At 42.2% G+C, this 24,118-nt stretch overlaps 1 protein-coding gene across 7 annotated transcripts in view; it reads left to right on the plus strand.

Annotated features, from left to right (window-relative positions):
- LMO1 (LIM domain only 1) overlaps window positions 1–24,118 on the plus strand; it is a 105,139-nt gene that overhangs the window by 55,207 nt on the left and 25,814 nt on the right. For all 7 annotated transcript variants that reach the window (XM_082195217.1, XM_082195216.1, XM_082195222.1 and 4 more), the window contains exon 2: window positions 19,193–19,406. In XM_082195217.1, coding sequence (XP_082051343.1) covers window positions 19,193–19,406 — 214 coding nt within the window. The remainder of the gene's footprint in view (window positions 1–19,192; window positions 19,407–24,118) is intronic.

Below are 24,118 nucleotides of genomic sequence, written 5' to 3' on the forward strand. Positions count from 1 at the left end.
GCAGATATTCAGTTAACACTCTCCAGGACCATATAGGGCTTTAAGGATCAATGCCCAGCACTTTAAATTGGACTTGGCAATGAGAGATGGAAAAGGAATGAGAATGGTGATAAAAGGAGTGGGAAAGGCTACCTGTAGTGGAGGTATTTAGATCCCAGAGTGGTGGTTGTGCATTGAGTCTGATCCTACATCAGAAACAATAGTTGAGAGAGAGGAAATAAGCACTTATTATTCATTTTATTACCTCATATCCCACACCTCTTCCATCATGGAAGATGTGGTTCCAAGGTGGTCACCCATCCAAGCGTTGACCAGACACAAACCTCTTTAGCTCTAAAATGGAAGTTGGCCTCATGCGCCTTTAGACCACTCCCTGTGACGTATTGTTTCTATTGTTTTCCCCCTTTGACACACACTGTGTGTTGTAGTCATACAGCAAAACAGAAGCTATGTTTGGAAATATTAGCACTTCCTGCATATAAAGTGAAAGAGAATTGATCACTGTTTTTGTTTGCAAAACTTGACTTTAAAACAAAATGGTGACCCCTCTACATCAAGCTATCTTCATATGGAGCCTTGGAAGCTCTGCCACGACGGCACAATTTTCTTGCATAATGGAGAAATATACCACTTTTGATATTTAGACTGCTGAGTAGAAAATGGCTTTACTCCCATAACCTTTGGGTTGTTCTCCCCTGCTTTCACTCGACAAAATTCTAGCCTGCTTTATTTTTGAGTCTGCAAACTGATTATATATTGTAAAAGATCAGTGTTTTCATGGGTGAATAGTAATTACCAAGTAATGGCTTAAAACATTTCCTGAAGGAACATAAAGCTGTTTTTTAAAAGTCAAGAGTACATTAAAAGGATTACCGTGTAGATTTGATTTTTAGATAACACTAAAATGGATCCCAAATGGACTTATGAAAAAGGATGTTATCTCTTTAATGGAAAGTGCATGGTCTGACAGCTCAGCATGCAAATGGTCTGTAGTTATTCCTGCAAAGAACTGGGTGGGGAGGGAGGCTTTTCGTTCTTTCAGCTGGAGAGGAAAAGTTTTTTTAAAAAAAATCTCTTCCAACTTTTAATAGAAAATGTTTTGGTTCTGCTGTTATTTGTAAAGGTATAAAGAGGCTAAGTGTGGAAGGGAGCAGCATCTTTTTGAATCGTCGGAGGTCTGTATTTCATGACCTACATTTCATGATGCATGAATTGAATAAACTAGGAAGTCCATTAATACAGACTTCAAAGGGGTTGTCATTCACCTTTTCTGATACAGAGGAAGTGTAAATGACTCTACAACCATTAGATATTGTATGGGGCACATCTTGAAAAGCTGAATAATAAAAAAGGTCAGATCCACATACGTCTCTAGGCCTTTTCAGAAGTTGCAAGGTTTAAACTGTGTTTACCATGCGTGCTGGACCACGGTGCTTCTATTCAGACACTGTCACCTTGAGTAGCAAAGTCTGGACACACTTGCAAACCTTCCTGTGGTCAAAAACTCTGATTCCAGAACATCCCCAATTTTGGGGGTGGTGGGGGTGGGCTTGTAAGTTAGTTCATGTGAACCCACGTACAGGTCCCCTTGGTGGAAGGGGCAGGACTGGTGCTCACAGGCCCATGCTGCAAATCCAGTTATAATGTTGTAATTTCTGAATAGGATAAGCAGATTTTAGACAAATATATTTCAAGGCTTTCTTACAGATCCTGAGGCTGTACGTGGAGCAGTTCAGTAATAGTGTGAAATATCATGCAATGACCAGATTTCTTCCAAACGGATTTGGCTTTTCTCCATTCTTCCGCCTCTTCCCAAACCTACATTGTTACCTGCAACAATGAAAGTGTTATGCCGTTTTTTCACAAAAAGCACCAAAACCTGCAGGTCTGAGGGCAGTGATGTGCTGATGACTTGAAGATACGGGGGGGGGGCATCTGTGGGAAGAGACTTCCTCTCATGCCCTCCCATTATTTTGGGCTCCAAAAGTCTTCAGAAATGTCTGTAGTCCTGTAAAAGCTTGAGACTGAAGAGTTGTCATTTGACTGCATTAGTGCTCCTGTGACAGACTAATCTTTGTACACAGAAGAGAACATCAGATGCCCATTTGGCAGTGAATGCTGAAATTCTATTAAGGTTGTGGGGAGGTGGAGCCTGATACACACTGTGTGTGAGTGTGTGTTTTGCAGGAAAGGGGAAAAATGTCTTCCTTGCAATGATAGACCTTTTTAACTTCAGAACAACTTTAAACAACTTTAAGTGTGTTAAAAAATTAAGAAAGACAAGATACCTGGAAAGCATGGGTGGATTTACAAACAATAGCTGAAGAGTCAGCTGAAGAATATCATAAAGGTCTAATCCCAAAAGCTATAACTTCATGGAGATTTGGGGTGGGGGTGGGGATACAGTTAAGCAATATTCTTGTATGTGATACAGTGATTGCAATGGATTCAAATAATCAAAGTTTATAAATTCTTAAACGGTTATACAAAGGTGACTGTCATGAAATAACATTTTAAGTTCCAAATCAATGTCAGGCATGATGAACAAAATTTATTCCTCTTTTGGAAGGATGCAGGCTAAAGGGCCCCTGACAGTTAAGTCCAGTCGCGAATGACTCTGGGGTTGCGGTGCTCATCTCGCTTTACTGGCCGAGGGAGCTGACGTTTTTCCGCAGACAGTTTTTCCAGGTCATGTGGCCAGCATGACTAAGCCGCTTCTGGCGAAACCAGAGCAGTGCACGGAAACACCGTTTACCTTCCTGCCAGAGCGGTGCCTATTTATCTACTTGCACTTTGACGCGCTTTCGAACTACTAGGTTGGCAGGAGCAGGGACCGAGCAATGGGAGCTCACCCCGTCGCGGGGATTCGAACCGCCGACCTTCTGATCGGCAAGCCCTAGGCTCAGTGGTTTAGACCACAGTGCCACCCGTGCCCAATGCCTATTTCAGCAATCACCTTATTCATTCGACTTCATGGGAATGATTGCCTATAATACACTGTCAGCTCTGGTGAAGAGTCCTAACTCTGGAAGCAAGCTTAGTTAAGATTGGACCACAGCTGGCTATCTTTTAATGGACTGGAACCAGACTTAGTCAAGCTTTTAGTAATGAATCTACTTTAATCTCAACAAAGGCCGCCTCTGCACTATGCATTTAAATCACTGGGCTACCACTTTAACAGTCATGACTTCCCCCAAAGAATCCTGGGAACTGTAGTATCCAAGGATACTGAGAGTTGTTAGGAGGCCTTTGTTCCTGTCACAGAACTACAATTCCCAGAGTTCTTTGGTAAGAAGGATTGGTTGTGAAACCACTCTAGGAATTGTAACTCTGTGACAGGAATAGGGGTCGCCTGACAACTCTCAGCTCCCTTAACAAACTACAGTTTCCAGGATTCATTGGAAGAAGCCATAACAGCTAGTGGAATAATAGTGCATTAAATGTGTAGTGCAGCTGTGGCCTAAGTCTGGTTGCAGCCCAGTGTCAGGACTTCAGTGTATTCCATTCTACCCATTGCATTATTTGCAATAACAAAAATACACACACACACACACACACACCCTCTGCATACCAAAGACTATGTGACCTTAATTTTCTTTACACATGGGAGCTATAATGATAATTTGGTTCTAATTCTGTTTCACCCCGATCCATGAGTGACCAGAGTAATGCCTTCCAGGATCTTCTAATAAGAACACACTCCGTTTTCTTGTTTGGGAAACAGATTCTGTAGGAAGAAGACAGTGCTAATGCCTTACATTACTGTCACATGAACCTGTCTTTCTGTGGAACCAGAGCCCACCCATCTGTAGTCCAGTCTGCCATGGTGGGGGCTGTCCAAGGTATCCAGCAAGGGATTTTTTCCCCTAGCACTGCTACCTTGGAAATCCTTTTAACTGGCAATGGCAAAGGGTTGAGCTTGGATCATTCTGTATGCATAGTATTTGCTGCATTGCTGAGCTATGGCCCGTCTCATAAGGAAATGTTCACAAATAATGTTCTTCCATGAGTTTCTTTGAAATTCAGAGTGAATATGGTGCATACTTTTATGGAAATCCTTGCAGGACGCTGGCATTAAAAAGATTTGGATGTTTTGCTCCTTGATGATTTGTATACCAATAAATGTGCTTTTGCGCATATATATATATATATATATATATATATATATATATATATATTCTGAGAGTCTGTCAACAATAAGACAATTTTGCTTATAGACTGGACTATAGTGTAGCATTATTATAATTATAATTATTATTATTATTGTTGTTGCCAGAAGATGAGCAGTTGCTTCTGTTTGTGCAGTGTGGCGAGTCTGACATTTTACAACCATTGGAGACAACTTTGAAATGCTGCTTCTTTATTGTGTTGACCAAAGTTAATGAGATTACTTTGCCATTCATTTAATTTTGCCAGACTCCTAGATGCCAGTCTTTTACTGGAATGAGGTGGCTCAGCTATAAATGCTGGAATTAAACCTTTTTAAAGCTTGTGCTCTCAAATGCCATGCTGCGTCTTCCCAGTCTCTGACCTCAAACCATAAATTGCTTTAAAGGTGCAGCCGTTACAGAGCCTGACTCCATCCTTATACATGTTTCTTTGATTCACCCAGTACTTTTTAATTCACAGGAGCATAACTTGAGAAGAATGGGACTGAAGGGTGCTTCACATTCCAAAATGTCAACAATAATGAATGAGCAGTCAGGTTTTCTCAAGTGAAAGGTAGGGAGATTTCCTGGGAAACTAGGATTTCTCCCTGATAACTCCTCAAGCGTGCCGTAAAAAGATCTAAATTAACTAATAAACATTCACACATAATGTGGGTGCCCTTTGCGGGATCACGCATGGTGCTACAGTTCCCATGGAACTTTCTAGTAGAGGGGGGCTGGCTTGCCTCTCAGTGTTATTATTTGGAGGTTCACGCCCAGCCTCAGGAATCGAGTTTCTTGCTGGGAGGCGGGACCAGCCCCATTTATAAATAGGGGGTGGAGCTGATGATAACCAGGCAATCGGCTCTGGAGATTCACCCTACCTACCTGCCCTTTGTTTAATGTTTTCTTGCTTGCAGGTTAACTTTTTCTTCATGTTTCGCGGGCGCTGCTACAGTCTTTGATTGGTTGCTGTTAAAGGATCAGGAAGAAATTTTCCTGCAGTGGCAGGTTTTGTCTTCCCCACAGCAATTCATCAGAACTTTGGCGGTAATGGCCTTGGGTGGAATCCTTTAGTCTTTTCCTCCCTATAGTGTGTGTGTGTGTGTGTGTGTGTGTGTGTGTGTGTGTGTGAAGTGTGGTGTTTCCTGCTTAGCAGGGGGTTGGACTCGATGGCCCTTGTGGTCTCTTCCAACTCTATGATTCTATGATTCTAAGTGGTGACTCACCCCCCTGTGGTGGCGATTCCAGGGTCCCCTCTTAAAGCGGTTATATAATGGGTGTCACTGGCCATACACTGAAAGGTTGTCAGTGAACTACCCTGCATGAGGGGATATGGACTGGGCCGCCTGCTATACTTACATCTCACAGAGTGCCCCCATATCCCATTTACCCTGATGTGCCCCAGTTTCCCTGGCTGTGGGGCTGGGAGGGATACACACCCAAGGCCTAAGCCAAGGTCTTCCTACATTTGGAAGTTTAATAAAGTTGTGGCCTAATTTTAATTCCATAACGTCGTCAGAGTCTTTATTCCTTTCTTATGATCCCTGGGGGCTGGGGCTGTTACACCTGGTCACGCAATAAACCACTCACCACAGAAATTTGGGCATAGACCAACTGGATCTGCATAGGGCACGCTGCATGCACAGTTGTACGTCTCCCACTTCTCAGTATGGTGTTACACTTGTTCCTGGTTTGAAAGCTCCAGCTAGTGCAAAATGCTGTGCCCAGGATATCTTAATGACCACCTCATCTCTTGTATCCCTGAGCAGTCACTGAGATCTTGGGGCAAGTCTCTGTTGGTGCTCTCCCATGTCTCAAGAGGCACGGCTTATAACTGTGCATACCTGTGGAAGTCTCTCCCACCTGATTTGACAGGCACTCCCCTTTGGTGAACTTCAGGTTCATGACAAAGTCACTTTCTAGTGGGCATTTTAGGGTAGCGTCCTTGTTACTGTTTCATTTTATGGTGATTTTTTTTTATCGTTTTACTCGCTGTACGGTTTGTTTTTAGGCACACCACTTAAAAATGCCAACGATTCAGTGGTATGTAAATGCCTTTAAATAAATAAATACTTCAATAAAGAAACAAAACTCCCTACATATTGCCTAGCAAGCTTTCTCCCCCAAGGGCTGATGAACTTCTGGGAAGCAGTTTCCAATGTGTATATGAGCCATTGGAATGGGCGGGGGGGGGGTAGGACAGGAAGAGAGCTAAGTACATATTGAAAGCACTTTTGCCACACATTACTAAAAAGTCTTTTTGATTGCCGGCCATAACTTCAGTTCTTAAGAAGTGCGAAGTTATTCTCTCTGAATAAGTAGAATGCCAGTGAGACGGTGGGTGTAATTGTGTTTCAAGACTGGGTTTTTATTTGTTTATTTTTTTAACTCCGGTACTTAGTGCGATCTTGGATGCTTCACAAAGAGTAGAAAACTGTGGTGTCTAAGCTGAGGGAATGCCTATGATATATTAATACTGCAGGGGGAGAGAGAGATGGTTAGCGCTTAGTGGAAGCACTTATTTCTGAGACATGCTCACTCACTTGCCACTTCCGGGTCTCTTTGAATGAGTCTTCATAAAAATCTCCTCAGCACATGCACGGGCCATATCTGTGTGTGAGCTGCTTAGGCTGACTAGTGCAGCTGCTACAGAATCAGACAGCAAACCAGGGGGAGCGCTCCAGAAGAGCAGAGAAGCATACCCAGAAAACCAGGGGGGCAGGGACTCCCGAGGTCCTTGCTTTGAAGACCAGAGCAACATGCCCGCAAGGCATTTTGGGCTCCCAATGAGAAGCTAAAATCTGAAAGCCATATTCACACATGGCCTTGGGTGGGGATCGTGGTTGCATTCCTCACATTGCACGTTGACATCTGCACATTGAAAGCCATGCTGTTTTGATTATGTAGCAATTAAGTTAAACCTTTAGTTTCCCAGTGATTAGCAATTAAAGGAGCAGGGAAGAATGTTTTCCCTGATATAAGGAAGGAAATGTTCGAGTGCGTCTCTGTACCTCAGTGCTAGAATTGCTGCACAGCTGTAAGGTTTGGTAGCAAAGCTTGACAGTGGATGGTTTTGTTCCATTCCAGCCTATTCGCCGTTTCAGAAATATTTCCTCCCCACAAAGCCCAAATTTCATTCCAAAGCATGAATTCCAAAGCTTAGCATGGATTTTCTTTTCCTTTGCTAAATACAGCTTGCTCTTCAACGTTTCCACTTGCAACCTACAAAAGTCCACAGTGGGAATCCAGACTTGACACTTGAACCCTGGCCTGTGGTTAATCAAGGGAGTTTGTTTATAATGGGATTCAACCATTTCAAATGGGTAATAGTTGGGGGGAAATGGAAGTTATGTAACTCCCCTTTCCTCCCATTTCAGTGCTGTTGCTTATTGTCTACTATGCAATCATTTAAGTACCAGGAGTCTGTTTTTTTAGTCTTCGTTTTCTTCACAAGATCTTCTAAAGAATTACCTCGCAAACCCACGCTTTTGTGCAATGAACTGTGTGATGAGATATGGGTGGTAAAGCACGCGAAAAGTGCTCTAGAAACGACAAGCAATAATTATTGTCTCTATCTTTGAAGCAACAATGAATGAAGCATTTGCTCCCTGATTTTAGGTGCGGGTGTAGTAGGGAGGGAATCTTGAGATACATTTGAGTTTTTTAAAAAAGAGAGTGGCTATTAGGATTCACATACAAGTCTGGGGGGTGGAAACTGCTCCAACTTGAGTTGCAGCCGGAAAGAGTTAAAGCCATCTGCCCGAAAGCATTGTGTAAAACACACACAATGTTGGGGAAATAAGCCAATTATGTGTGCTTCACAGGAGGTGGGGGACTGACCTTTGTGTATAATTAGTTCTTTTATTTAAAGCAAAGATTTTGAATAGAATAACTAATTAGCTGTCATAACTGGCAAATTGAAGATTTTGGCCGGATCCCCTTATGGGATGTGGGAGGCCGTCTTTTCCCACACAGAATATTCGCACGCTTCTTTAATTAGGCCTGCTTTTAGTTCTGTGCGGTGGTAATGAGGAAGCCAGTTTGCCGCACTCGACGGAGCCCCTTCTAACAAGGCATAAAATACAGGTGGAACTAAACTGCCTTCAGCTACTGTTGCTTTAATGTGAAGCATTTCCCTTCCCCAACCCCCCCTTTTTATTAAAAAAAAATCCACGTTGATTGTGAGGTGATTGAGAGCGACTGAGATTGTGGTGATTTCGACAGCGGGCTCAACTCTGGACTCGTTCCTATAAAACACAAGAAGGCAGGGAAGCCTCGAGGCGTCTTTCATTAGCCAGCAGTCCCACATTACTCTTTCACAGACCAATTAACCTTTAGAGTTGCATTAAAGAAATGAGATGGTGAATTTCCATGCTTTTCAGATAGCAGCAGCAAACCTCTTCCAGAGCAGACGACACTGGGGTGTTTGCGCTTGACGTCTAGGGAATCTGTGTGGCTGTGCCGTGCAGGCAAGCAACCCTTCCTGCGTCTGCTCTAAGTCTCAGGCATGTTTTTGGCCTCGTGTGATGGAAGGGACATGCAAATGGTTTTACCTTTTCAAGGCCACCTCAAAAAGCCAATTTAAAACAAAGTTGGGTGCTAGTGGCCTGACTCAAAACAGAACGCTCTTGCCATGGAAGGCCTAGGCTGATTAAAGCCAGTTTGTCATTCTTTGAACGGCGGTAAAGTCTAGCTTACCCAGTACAATAACAGCCTGTTTAGACACCCTCGTAAATTTCAGTATGACCAGAGGTGGTGTCCATAATTTTTTTAATGTACGCTGAAGCCGTGAGCACTCCAAACAGTTTTTGTTTTTTGTTTTTACCAGCAGCGAGTCTATTAAATTGAAAGGACGGGGGGGGGGGAGAGGGGACTGGTCACCAAAAATAGAAAAAGTTCATCCACTGATCTTAAGAAAAAGGTGCCCCAGCCCGCTGGCATTTGTGTTTGTGTGTGTATGAAACAGGAACCTGGAAACCAGCCTTCTTCCTCAATCAACATTTTCTGTGTAATACGTCTTGATCACATATTTAAACAAGCAAGTATCAGTTTGTTACTGCAAATACGTAGTTTCATTTCTAGTATTACCTTATTCTCTCCTTGTGGAATTGTACCTCTGGCAGGCTGTTTATTTCTTTTTGATAAAACACCACATAACACATAACAGCATGCAATAAACTTTTCCCTCACCTTCCTTTCCGGGCTTATGGCTTTGGATGACTGCTGAAGGTGGAAGGAATCGAAATCTTCCGATTCCAACCAAAGACGAGGCTTTTGAATGCGTATGTTATGGAGGACAATTATGTGCAGGGCAGATCTCAAGCTGGTTAAGCAGTGTTCCCTTGGCAGTGCAGTGCTTTCATTCCTAAAGAAAAGGATGTGGGGAGACCATGTCTATGCCAAAATGCCATCTTCTGATCTGAAAACCCTTCACTCCTGAAGACTGGGGATTCTTTACCATTACCCACTGGTCAATGACATGCAGCCTACGTTTTATTCATTTATTTTTGAATCACTTCCTATGATGCATCTTGAAGTGATGTACAATGTAACACAAAACACTGAATATATTAAAAAATTACATATATAAAAACATGACTGGAGGTCAAAAAGTATTTTCCCTAGCTGCCTGAGATCAAATAGTAGGCTTCTGCTGTTTTATGTTTGTGACATTAAAGTCAGAAAGGAGTTGCTTTCAGGTGCTTTCCAGAAGAGTAGTTTTATTTACCCTTTGTACAGAAACAGAACAGCAACAACAAACAATCATCAATAGCCCATTCAAACCCTGCAGGACTCACTTCTGAGAAGGCCAGTGTGGAACTTGAAGTTCCAGTCTTGGGTAGCCATGATGCAAATTGAAACCAGTTGCTTTTCTTTCTGGATTAGTTAATCCAGATCAGTATCCCTCTGGAGCTGTCCAGTACCAAGAGCTGGCCCCTAACAGATTACGGTAAGGAAATGTGTCTCTTCACAGAAAAAAGGTTGCCCAACCCTATTCAACCATGGCACAAATTAATTCCTGAGCACTCTATTTGCATACGGGTAGGGGTCTCTTACAGAATTGTCTGTACAAGTCTCAGAATAATAATTATCAGAATGATAATTAAATTGCTCTAAAATAAATACGATATAGGTGGGCCCTCACTGTATCTAACTTGCAAGGACTGTGGTGATCACCAAGTTGCTGGAAATGGAGAGATGACTGCAACCTTTATATTTCCATTCTGAATATTTCTGTTTCTTGCCAGGGCCTGCTTTAACTGCTAACAACATTCTGAACTTGAAAGCACTTCCATGTTGGAATGAGCATCCACCTTATTTCTATTGATACACCGCCCACGCATAAGGCAGTGCAAAACAGTATATACAAATAAAACATAAGATACCATAAAACAATATAAAATAATCATAAGGATGATTAGCTCACCCTGAATTTTTTTTAACAACCGAATAGGCCTATGGCATTTCTTTTAAGTATTCAGGAGATAGAACCATAGAATTGTAGTTGGAATAGCTCCAAAGGATCATTCTAGTCCAGTCCTCTACAGTGTAGGAATCACAGCTAAATAATCCATGACAGATGGCCACCCAACCTCTGTTTAAAAACCTCCAATGAAGGAAACGCTACCTTCTGAGTCAGTCTGTTCTACTGTCAAACAGTTGTTGCCATCAGAAAGTTAGAACCTTACACTTGTCCCTATTGGATTTCATTTTGTCAGCTTGGGCCCAGTTCTCCAATCTGCTAAGAACAACTTGAATTCTTCTGAGATATTAGCTTCCCCTCCCAGTTTGGTGTTATTTGCAAATTTGATGAGCATCCCCTCTGCCCCTTCATTCAAGACATTAATAAATATGTTGAACCGCAGGCCCATCACAGGACCCTGCAGCACTCCACTTGTCCCTTTTTCCAGGACAATGAGTGAGCACTCACTGGGTTCAGTCAGTCAACCAGCAACAAATCTACCCAGCAGTAACATTGTCTAGCCCACATTTTACCAGATTTGTTCCACAAGAATATCATGGGGGACTTTGTCAAAATCCTTACTGAAATCAAGATACGTTGCATCCCACAGCATTCCCCTGATCCACCAAACTTGTAACTCTATCAAAAAAATAAGAAATAAGATGAGTCTGGCATCATTTGTTTTTGAAAAACCAATCCTGGCTTTTAATAATCATAGCATCCTTTTCTAAGTACTCACAGACTGTTTAATTATCTGTCTAGGATCTTTCCTGGTATAGATGTCAAACAGACTGGCCCATAGTTGTGTGGTCCTCATTCCCTGCCTTTTCGAAGATTCCCTCTGTCTGAGCATTAGTGAGGATGACTGCTAAATCTCTGCTAGAAGAGTATGGGAACAGTGACACTGAGTGTCCAACTTCTAGTGGAAGCAGGACAATTTTTCGAGCCATGTGTAGTGACAGATGCATTTTGCTATGTACAACATATACATGGCGAGAAGCTCCCATTAGCTGCAGCTTCTCACCTGCGGATACACAGCAACATGCACACGTGACTCATTATTGCACATGTGATGGCGCATATGCAGATTGCGGACAGACTCCTATGGAGAAGTCGTTTCCCTGTGGAAATTTTGTGGCGTTGGATCAGCCCTCAAAAAGAATAAGCACAGTGGTTTTACCTGCTCTGAGCCATGTCTCCAGAGGCGTAGGACTGGAAAGTTACAATGCCACAGAGACAATGTTCGCTTGTTATTTGCCACAGAAATCCGCAGTGATGAATGCCGGCAGTTTTGAAATTTGTTTCTCAGTGCCCTTCCCACATCAACCAGTTGCCAGCTAATTACATCCCCAACTTTTCTACATCTCTATTTGTTCCATCTCCAGGTTGGTTCGGGTGTCGGGGAGAAAAGCATTCCAGACCAAAATGTAATTTCAAAAAACTGAACCCGACTGGCACGGGTTGACCTTGCTCGTTATTATCTGAGTGGGAATAGCGGCTTTGAACATCATATGATCTCTGAAACGGTTGCTTTTTTTCATTAGAAAACCCCCTGCTGAAAACTGACCAAATGTGTCTGTGTGTGTGTTTTATCTTGCAAAGATAACTGCAAAAAAAAGAGAGAGAGATCTTTTTCACGAATAACTAGAAGGGAGAAGAAGAAAAATCAGAAAGTGTCCCTCTTTCTCTTAAGCCTTTCTGAAGACCATTGTGTCTCTAAAATGGATAGTAAAGAATCCGAATTGTTTTTGTCTGCTAGGTATGTTGGAGGCAAGAAACCTGCCTATGACCAATTTCCACATTCTTAAAAGTATTTCCTCCTGTTGTTCTAATTCAGCTTTTTATAATTTGTTCTAAAAGGAGACTTATGGATTGGAGGGGGGAGGGGGGAGAAAGTGAAGGTACATGCCAGTCACAATTTTATAAAAAAAAGTCATGGTTAAGGTGTGACATCTCCCAAGGGTAAAACTACGGCTATTTTATGTCCACTCACATTTACGCATGTTGGAAATTCTCCGCTGTCTGACGTTAAGGCACTTGTGGGGGGGGGGGGAACTAAACAACTGTAGTCACAGCCTTAACCTAGTTTAATGCCATCCATAACTTGTGTTTCTGGACTCACAGGGCCATGGGCTGAAAGCAGCCTTCTAACTTTCTCTAGCTGATCTCCTCCGCAGCCCCTCCACACCCTCCTTGAGGTTTTTTACCTGGCTTTAATTTGTCCATGAATTCTGTTCATGCCATTTGCTTCTCTGGGTAGAGAAGAGAGAGAGAGAGAGTAGTGATGGTGCTTTGCTTCTCCCAGACCTTTATTTAATTAGCCAATTAATGGTCTTTTAAACTGGGGGGGTATTGTTTTTGTTTGTTACTATATTGTGCATTTTTGTGTTTTTATATTGTACACCACCCTGTGATCCTCGGATGAAGAGCAGTATATTATTATTATTATTATTATTATTATTATTATTATTTCTCAAGAGGTTAACAGGCTACGAAAGGATTGTGGCTAACATTATCTGGTGGCACCATACTGAAGGTGGAGGGAATGGTAATGCATTCACAGCCTAACTGCCACCCACCTGTCCCCATCGAAAAATGAAAGGCTACTATGGATTCTTCCATTTTTATTTTTAAAAAGAGGAATGAAGTTCGGTGAGACTTTTCTTATGCCTGAGTGCTGGTGAAGTCGTGCTGATGCCTTCTCTGTCAAATGCCTGCACCATTAATATATATTTATTTGTACTCCACATTTTTCCCTGACAGGACTCAAGGCAGCTTACAGATAAAAACAAGAATTGCTAAAAACACACAGTTAAAACACAATTAAACATTAATAAAATGAAAACTATATACATATAAAAAAAAATTACAATAAAAACAGTATGGCACCAGCCCTTTCATTAAAAGCCGTCAATTTCCAAAAGTGTGTCGGGACAAGAGGTTCTTCACTTGCTGGTGAAGAACAAGAAGGAGGGAGCAAGTCTAGCTTCTCCAGGGAGGGAGTTCCAGAGTCTAGTAACAGGCCCTCAATAATACTATACCCAGACTAGGAAAGATCCCCTCATGCCCTTTGACATAACATTTCAGCCTATATGAACTTCCGTAGCAGCTCAACACAACACTGGTGGCCACTTGTATTGGGTGTGTGACTGTCATCCCGGCAACTATTTTCTCCTAGCTAATGAAACCGAATATTTCCACTAAAGTTTCTGTTTTGAAAATGGATCTCGCTCCCTTGCATGCAATTTGTTGACATTTTGAAATGAGATTTTATTCCAGATTTGGAAGAAATTGCCAAAATTCTGATTCACTTGACAGGAGTCGAGAAGCCCTCCCAAAACGTGTCTCAAACTGGATGAGGAGGGGGTGGGATGATTTGTATAATGAAGCATTTCAGGATGTTGAAATTAGACAGCCTGTTATCGCTCAAAGACTTGGCTCAAGCGCTTACTGCATTTCCCCCACCCCAAACGGAAAAGGTGTCAAAAATTTAGATTCGGGGGGGGGGGGACAAATCTATTTTGGCAAAAGTAACACAAGGTGAACAAAATTTGGAAGTGAAACCCAAGATCTTGTGTAGGTGAGCCACTTCTCTGGTAACAGAAAAGAGTTTTAATACCTTTGAGTAGGGTGCCCAGTACAAAAGGGGACCTTTAAAGAGTTGTGTTTGTTTGAAGAGAGATTTTCAGTAGGTATATCTTGCATTACAAAGCTACAGCTGTTGAAATCCTCTCTTCCAAACAACTGCCCTGCCGCAGGCGGGCTCCCAAGGAAGTGGGCTGTGGTTGTGGTACCTCTTCGCATGGTAGCAGATATAGGTGCTGTAGTTGTGTTCAGGTGAGGCAGAGGTCAAGGCAAAAACCTGGACACTGGCTGGATGGAAGACATGGCTTCAAAAGTACTTTCTGCTGCCTTCTGAAGGCTGGTGGATCAGTACTGTTGGTGACCCTCTGCCCTTGAAATGTTGCTGTCTTGCACTGCAGCCATGCGAATGGCAGGGGCTGCCCCAGAAATCTTTGGAATCATCCAACAAAGCCATGTCTTCTGTTCAGGGAGAGGGAGGCATCATCAAGATCAGTGTGTGTGTTTGAGAAATGTAACAGTTGTGAGGGTGCTGCCCTGACCTTTCAAAACAGGTGGGATAAAAATCTAGCCCATAAATAAAAGTCACCACATGCTCCGGAGTCGTCATACTGAGTGCTTTCATACTCCTACCTCACAGATTTTGGTGCCGCTGGGAGGCAATTGATCATTGCAAGATGCTGCCAAGACAAAATATGAACTGAATTACACCTCCCATTTGGGGTGTACAGCAACCCTGTTTTTGTTTGTTTCGTTTTAGTTACAGATAGGTAGCTGTGTTGGTCTGCCATAGTCAAAATAAAAAAAAATTCCTTCCAGTAGCACCTTAAAGACCAACTAAGTTAGTTCTTGGTATGAGCTTTCGTGTGCATGCACACTTCTTCAGATACACTGAAACAGAAGTTGCCAGATCCTTCTATATAGTGAGAAGGTGGGGAGGGGTATTACTCAGAAGGGTGGTGGGAATGGGAGATTGGCAGATAGCTGAGATCGTTTCGTTTTGTAATGGATGGCTGCACTCTTAGCTTTGGAGAAATGCTAAGTATCTCACTCCACTCCGAACAAAAATCCCAATTCCTATATGGGTCTGTGCTTACTGGGTTTTATTTATTGAACTGGATTTCAATGTCATAAAGTCTGATACAAAGTGGCCTGTGTTAGACATACCTTGGGTTCAACTGTGAGAAGTAAGAAAGCATTTGTTCCTTTACATGGACACTTCTTGGGTCAATAGTTTTAGAGGGTCTTGTGCCAGCCTCAGCATCCCTCAGCTGTCCATGTAGCGGTTCTGGTGGTAACTGATGCAACCAATAAGAGGCAGACAATTTTCTTTGTCCGGTCTCAAGTCCTGTCTCAGCATTTTCCACTTCACTATTGGTCTCATATGGAGGGAGTCTTAGAATTGGAAGACACCCAGTAGGCCGTCTAATTGAAGACCATACTCTGTGGGAAATGGGCTGTTGGTTTTATTAGCCAAACTAAAATTATTGAATATCACGGTAAATGCAGCAATGCAGCTGCAAATGGACTCCTGAGTCCTTTCCAAAGCAGATTTAATTGAAAATAACTCCTATTGATTTCAGTGGAACTTTTAAGCTAATTTACTTGGGATCATGCCTAAATATACATGGACAAAGTCATCCATAAGCAGACAATGGCTGTACAGTTAGAGGGTAGACTGATGAACTCAGTAAAGGGAAAGTTGGATTCAGCTCCCCATACAGCCTTGGAGTTGACCGGGTGGTCATTAGGCAATATGTTTCAGTCCAACCTGTACATTCATTCCTAAGTCTGTTCTGTCCCATTTGCACATTAATACGTACACGTGTAAGCTTTTAAAAAAAGAACAGTCTGCATCAAAGTATGTATTTGTGAAGTATTGCCACAAAAGACACATTTCTAAACTTATTATTTACTCAAAACTATGTGTATTCAAACATATTTTATCTGAAAATACGGACTTCTTATAATAATTATTATTATAAAAGCTTTTCATTTACAAAAGAGAAATACCATTGATAAAACACAACAGCACTCAGTAAAAATAAATAATTGTCAGTATTGATCAAGCAAGTCAGGTAATGGCTGGGTAAATGCATTTTTTTTTAGCACAAGAGCTGCATCCAGGGGAGAGTGAAATCTGAAGGATAGCTACACTCTGACCCACACCTTACTTTGGAAGCTGTGGATCAGGTCAGTTCATCGGAAGAATTTGCGAGGGACAAATTCTCCACGCCTCTCTAGATCCTGTGTGCAACTCTGGCTTCCTTAGCGGAAGAGTGGGGTACTCACAGTTGACAAATAAATAATAACAGGGAGCTACCCAGGGGAGATCTTGTGTAATGCCTATGCATGCATCCATATATTTCGAGTCACAGACATATTTTGAGTGGCACTATTGATTGTGTGCCGTCTTTGGAGAACAGGGTTGTATTTTTCCTTAGTAATATGAGTTTGGTAGGCTTTTTTTAAAAAAAAAAAAGTCAAAAGTTGCTGGCATTAACACTGAAAGTGGATTTTTGTGACTCCAGCAGGCTCAGTGAAGAGGGCTCTTTTTAAGTCTCAAGGGTTTTTGAACATTACTTGACCTGTCTCCATAGTACTGAGCCCATTTTTGATAACGAATGGATCAATACCTCCCTGTTTGTCTTGAAGTGTCTTAAGTGCTGTTGTTGTCCGCTTGCAGTTCTGACAAAGCAATTATTACTGTAAGAGTGGCGGTTTTTATGTGTTGAGCATTTGCTACCCTCAGGTCACCCTTGCTTTTAAGGAAAGCATAAAATGTCACTTGCCATAGCGGGATTAACTAGAACCACTATGGTTAAGGGTCTGTTAATAATTCCATAATATATCCTGCTTTGGTCTGAATACTACTTCAACTTGGCAAGAGAGTTTTTCCTTTGACTATCCTACTAGCAACCATTTCCTTCTCTCCTCATTTCAGGCCAAATAAGTGCATTGGGGTTGAGTTTGTTTTTAGTGCAAGGAAACAAGCATTTTTAACAGGGATATTGATGGTTCCTAAATATTCAGGAGTAGGGGCAAAGACATTTGCTACCGGGGGCAAGAGAAGAAATTATTATTTTCTAAGAAACAAAACACAAACCCTGGAAATCCTCACACACAGTTGGCTAACTTATTAACTCTTCTATAATTGGGGTATAGTTATATATGGATCCACTGCAACCAGAATTTGACAGTGCTCTTTGCTTTCTTCTTTGTACCTCGTGTGTATGTAATGGCACCTTTAGGGATCACCCCAAGAATAAAAGAATAGTATTCAGAATGGGTATCATTATTGTTATTACTATTATTTATTAAATTTGTATACAGTGGTACCTCGGGTTACATGCACTTCAGGTTACAGACGCTTCAGCTTACAGACTCCGCTAACCCAGAAATAGTACCTCGGGTTAAGAACTTTGCTTCAGGATGAGAACAGAAATCGTGCTCTGGCGGCGCAGCAGCAGCAGGAGGCCCCATTAGCTAAAGTGGTGCTTCAGGTTAAGAACAGTTTCAGGTTAAGAATGGACCTCTGGAACGAATTAAGTACTTAACCCGAGGTACCACTGTACTGCCTTTAGTCTGAAGATCACCGGGTGGTTCACAGCATAAAAATACAAAATGCATAAAACAAACAAACAGACAAATCAAAGAGAAACACATTTAAAATGCCAAAAAATATTTAATCAGCCAAAGGCTTAGTTATAGAGAAACGATTTTGCCTGACACCTAAAGATGCATAATGAAGACACCAGGCAGGCCTCCCTGGGGGGAGCATTCCACAGACGGGGAGCCACTGCATAAAAGGCCCGTTCTTGTAGAATGCCCATGTGATACCTTTTCTCGTGACATGCTGAGAGGCATACTACTTTATCACTACACTCGGAAGCAGCTTCAGGTATTGACCAAGGTCTAGCAATTGACCTTGATGGTTGAAGCTCCAGGGAAGCATCTAGGATTAGCATGCCAGTCAATTGACCAAATACTGTCAGCTGGCCAACTGTTACTTGACTGTGGCCAAACATTGTCAGATGCTTGAAGAATTTGCCTCCAGCCTCCTTAGCATAACTCCTTTCAGTAGCAGCCCTGGGTGAAGCTGCCCAGTTGCCCATTCCCCAATACTTGTGTTGACTCCAGCTACCTGGACAGGCTGTGCAACCCCAGCCACCCCAGCCTCGTCCAGGTAAGGTACAACAACACTGACATCATCCAGAAAGTGGCTCAGTGGCCCTGCCTCATCTCATAGGCCACTGTTGCTGCCTTTCAGCTTCTCACTGCAGCTTTTCCTTCTCTGGCCAACGAAGGGGGCCAGGCTGGTGTTCTCCTCACAATGATGTTTATCTTGAGAGGCAAAAGGTGCAACATCCCAGCAGCTCTTGGTTCCCTGATCAGTGGGAGAGGCTACTTACCTCTTTTTCCTTCTTCTATTTTATTTTGCTGGTTTTTCAAAAAGTTGCAACAGGTTGATCATGCCAATCAACAAAAATTAAAGTCTGTTGTGTCTGAAATGTATATTTTTTCCTTAATGAAGCTTTTTGATCATACTCACTGGAGTAGTTCTGGAAGTCAGGCAGAAGAATCAGTAGAGGTAGCAGAGAGGTTAACCTCAACTAGGTGGGCAACCTGTGGACATCTGGATGTCTTGGACTCCAGGTCCCATCATCCATGACTGTTGGACGTACTGGCTGAGACTGATGGGAGTTGGAGCTCAACAACATTTGGAAAGCCGCACCCTTGACTTAAGCAAAATCCATGGTGTCAAGCCAGTTTGATTATGGGAGCAAATTATGGCCATATCCCTGCAACTAATCGTGCTGCCCAGAGCAAAAAAAATAATGGGACTCAGATTGTCTGTTCACTTAGTAGACAACCGGCTAGAAAACACCAAGAACCTGCCAGCATTCTGTACTGGGGATTTCCGCAGAGAGCTAGCAGGAACCTGCTCAGTAACGTTACCTGTAACGTCCTCATGGGTGTGCTTTGTTGTTCATAGGTGTGCCAATGTTATCCGTCCAGCCGAAAGGGAAGCAAAAGGGCTGCGCTGGCTGCAACCGGAAGATTAAGGACCGATACCTTTTGAAGGCCTTGGATAAGTACTGGCATGAAGATTGTCTAAAGTGCGCCTGCTGCGACTGTCGCCTGGGAGAGGTTGGATCAACACTTTACACAAAGGCAAATCTCATTCTCTGCCGCAGAGATTACCTGAGGTAAGTTAGATTTTATGCCACACCTGCTTATAAGCATCTCACTCAATAAACTGCTTTCTTTTTCTTCCTGCCATTGGCGTTTAAGACGTAACTCTATTGTTTGTTTACTTTATTTCCTTTTGGAAAATCTGTGGCATACCTGTACAAAGAAGACCAACCCCCATAAAACAAACCTATGTCAACTTTTCAGGAAGAATAACTTTGGTGGGGTGCTTTTTGTTGGAACCATAGTACAGGAGGAAAGGGTTATATTTGCCCCCCCCAAAAGCCACAAACTGCTATTTAAATAACAAAAGACACATGAAATGCATTCACACCCTAAGTTTCTTAGTTAATTTTCTATTCTGATGCACCTTCAAAGGAAATTATGCTTAGATTTTTAGCAGTAAATAAAATAGAAAGCCTGTTGGACCTTATTTGTCTCTCATTTCTTTTGGCCAAAGTTGCCAAAAGTTGGGGAAATGAATTGGGATTGCAAACGTTCCCTCCTTTGCCCTTCTTTTGCCCCAAATTGCATAAGTACTGAGCAACCAAAGGGGAATCCCTCAGTTATTTGAATGCAGAATCTCCCATGATCCTGAGAAACCTTCAAAAGATGGGTTTTCTCGCCCGGGGTAAGGAGGAGAATTCCCACACTCAAAAAACAATATGATCTCCCCCTTCACTGCTTACTTTTTCCTGCAGTGAGGGGAGTAAAAGTAAAAGAAGTGCATAAGTTTTACTCATAATTTAGTAACAATTGAGATACAATCAGTTTCCTGTGAAATTCAGCAACAAAAATACTATGGGGTTGATACTCAGATAATACAAATAGAAATAAAGAACTAAATATATATATATATACCGTATTTTTTGCACCATAACACTCACTTTTTTCCTCCTAGAAAGTAAGGGGAAATGTCTGTGCGTGTTATGGAGAGAATGCCTACGGGTGACATGCCTACGGATTTTTCTCCTCTAAAAGCTACGTGCGTGTTATGGTCGGGTGCATGTTATAGAGCGAAAAATATGGTATATACTCAAAACGGGTATGGGGTGCCTGTGGTCCTTCAGATGTTGGATTTTGTGCACCAGGAACTTCAATCTTCATGGCCTGTGTTCTGAAATAAAGGGAGCTGTGGTCCAACAATATATGGGGGATCATGTCTTCCCAATCCCTGTGCTATAGGCAGGGCTTTTTTTCCAGCCAGAACTTGTCATAACTCAACTCCAGCACCTCTCAGGTGAGCACCATTGCCATTCTAAGAGAATGAGGGAGATGTTCATGGTGAGTTCCAGCTCCTCTTTTTCTAGAAAAATAGCACAGGCTGTACAAAACATTCATAGTATCATGAAATAAAGGAAAGGTATGCAGGCCTTACAATGGTTTTACCTTGCTTCCAGATACGGGCTGAATAATAACGTAGCTCTTGTAAACGGTCCTACCTGACACCGCTTTCCAAATTCCAAAACTGCCACTTTCCACCTCAGCAGCGATCATGTGAATCAAGCCTATACAAAGTGTGGGGGTAAACTTTTGCTGAAGATGTTTTATATGCATTGAATCATTCTTAGCCCCATTGTATGGATTAGGTGGGCTTGAATGGCTCCTTCAGCTTTCTTGCGGGGCTCAATAAATTTGTTAAAATGATGCTGTATCCATGTAGGATAACAGAGGTGGTTTTTTTTTAAAAAAAGCATATGGCAGAAAAGCTTTCAAATACCATTTGAAAAGTATCCCCGGCACTCTTAGTTCACTGCAACAGGGCATTGGTCCCTGGCACAGAGGCCTGCCATGCTGTAGCTAAAGAGGCATCATCCTGTGTAGGGCAAGTGGAACGGGGCTGTCCCGCTCAGGCCCTCTTGCCATTTCAAATGCATTAGCACACCTACACATGCCATTCCCTTTACTCCTACAAAATGCCAGCATTACTTTGTACCAGAGCTCTGGGATTTGGGACCTCTCTGTCCTTTCAGGTGGCACGCAAGGGACTGCAGGCGGAATCGGCTATTAGCTGTCATGCCAGCGTAGGCGAAAGTGGGGGAAGGTGGCCTGGTTCCAGCTCCAGTTCAAAGGCATAAATGGGTAGCACTGAAGACTGTGGCCTTCTGCAGATGACTTGCTTATTGAGCATCCGTCCTGATTTGCTTGCACAAAGCTTATGCAGAGGTTAGACCATGTCCAGTCTTTACTGAGCAGTTGTTCCCCTTTGTTTGCACAGTGATTATACACCATTAGTCGTTAGTTCTGCTCACACTTTTCAGCACATTTCCTGTCACTTTCCTAACCATAAAAAAATGTTTGTTTGTTTCTTAAATAGATTTGTTGCTCCGTGGTGACAGAGTCCTTTAACCCACTTTAATTGAGCAAACTTGCCTTTCCGGTATGTACTGGAAGCCCTCCTGCAAAATACTGACACTCTGGAGGTGTGACCCCCTGTTAGCTTGTATGTTCTGCATCATCACCTTGGCCCTCAGTATCAAGGCTAGGGCTGCAAATGTTCTTGACTCTTTCCAGAGAGAAATCATCACCACAGATTTGGAGGGGAACTGCAGCCTTGGCACACTAAAATATCCACTCTCCCTCATTTTAAATCAGCCCTCAGAAAGGTCTCCAACTCTTACCTTTGGGTATAATTAGAATCATAGCACTGTATGGAATTAAAATCTTGTTTGTTTGCTGGCTTTATTAGATTTCTTACCTGGCCTGTACCATAAGGTCCCAGAATGGATTACAGAAATAAAATATACAATAAATATACAATAAAATATACAATAAAATATAAAATTTATTTATAAAACAAATAAAACAGAGCCGTGAAAATGTAAAAACAGTTCAATACATAAAAGAGTTTAAAACAATGTCACATCTAATAACAATGCAAACATTTGAAAGCAATTCCGTATATATATAAACAGTTTAAAAATACTTCCAGTACAGATGCAATCTGGGAAAAGGACTCATCCATCAAAGGCTTGTTGAACACTCCACCCTGTGGAAGGCCACCGTCTTCTCAATAGACAAATGTAAACCTTTTCTGGTCCACAAATCAGTCCCTTGGTACCTATACTACACTGGCTCTCATCTTCTGGCATCTTTGTCTGTTTTTTTGTTTTAATGTAGCATTAGCATCCTACCTTTCCTCCAAGAAGCTTAAGAAGACATATATGCTTCTTCTTCTTCTCCTTCCCATTTCCTCCCTCGCAACAACCCTGTGGGCTGAAGAATGGGGACTTTCCTCAGGTCACCCAGTGAGCTTCATGGCTGGGCAGGGGCCCGAACACTGGTTTCCCAGGTCCCAGGCCATCACTCCTAACCACTACACCACACTGGCTCACAATGAAGAAGGCACTGACGTTTCAGGAAAGAAGAGGGCATCAACCGTGAGAGGGACTTGTGCCTCCACTTGCCCTGCTTCTTGTGTGAGGCAAGATCTGCAAGTCTGCTTTTTCCACTGAGATGTGTGATCTCAACATGCATACTCCCCCTCCTTCCGTTTTGAGTGTCATTTGCATCACTCTTTTTAGCTATCAAATGGAATTATGGTTAGTTGATTATTAGCTATGGCCCCACAACCCAGCAAAAACTTGTCACAGTTGAGACTCACGGAAATAAATAGGATTTTAGTTCATCACAGCCAAGTCCCATTTCAGTAGTCACAACTAGCTTTTCCTGGATTCCGCCCAATGCCTTTTTGAATGTTATGAATAACTCCTCGCTCTTTCTTGTAGGAGCTATTGTAAATGAACCTCACAGACCTGCTATCTGAACATAGATTTATGCAAACGTCCATTTTATTTGTTCAAATAAATACTTTGGAGAGGCTTCTTGTACTGAAGCATGTAAACAATCACCGTGAACCATGTCATGGCTGCGGGTCAGGTTGTACGATACGATTTCAGGGAGCTGATGTTCCTTTCCTGCCAGCCTCAGCCAACTTTAGTTCCATTCACATAATTATTTTTTTGTATTTTGGCTTATTGTAATTAAAGGGAAGGCAGGAATAGGAAGGGAAAGCAGGGGGATACACATCTCTGTATTCTGACAATGCCTCTAAATGGCTGAGTGGCACATTATTGGAATGTCATATGCCTTGTAAAGCTTGTTCCATTCAGGACAGAAATAGAGGCTCCCAAAGAAAATTAGTAGTTGCATTCTCAAGGTTAACATTTAAATTTACATTAGCAGGAAAATACGCCGGTTGAGACGCAGTTTCAGAGCCTTTCCATAAAGATGCCATTATATCCAGAAACAAGGAGGCAAGTAAAACAGCTAGAAAGCACAAGGCACAGTTTTGTGAACACTTTGTGATAGAGGGAGATCTAATGGTTGTGGCTTCTGGTGCCCGTGCTGCTAATATTCTGCAAACAAAGACAGTGTCTGGTAGGGCAGCTAGGGAATAGGCAGATCTGTCAGTTTTGGCTTCCCATTTTCCCAGTCTTAAATTCAGTTCTTCACATTTCCACATTAGATTGTTATTTTTTAAAAATAAAATAAAATAAAACCTAATGGAAATTCATCAGCATTTTAAGTTCTTTTAACATCTATATATTCAAATAAATTAGTATTTATTCATTTAACAAAAGTGTATGTGTATACACACACACACACACACACACAACCGTCCATCTCATAAAATATTAGGGCAGTGTACAGCGATATATGTATACAAAAAAAACATAAAACACCACTAACACAGTACGAAACAATCATTAAATGACTGACTAATCAA

The sequence above is a fragment of the Podarcis vaucheri genome (assembly GCF_965113315.1).
Source record: "Podarcis vaucheri genome assembly, chromosome: 1".
NCBI classification, from domain to species: domain Eukaryota; kingdom Metazoa; phylum Chordata; class Lepidosauria; order Squamata; family Lacertidae; genus Podarcis; species Podarcis vaucheri.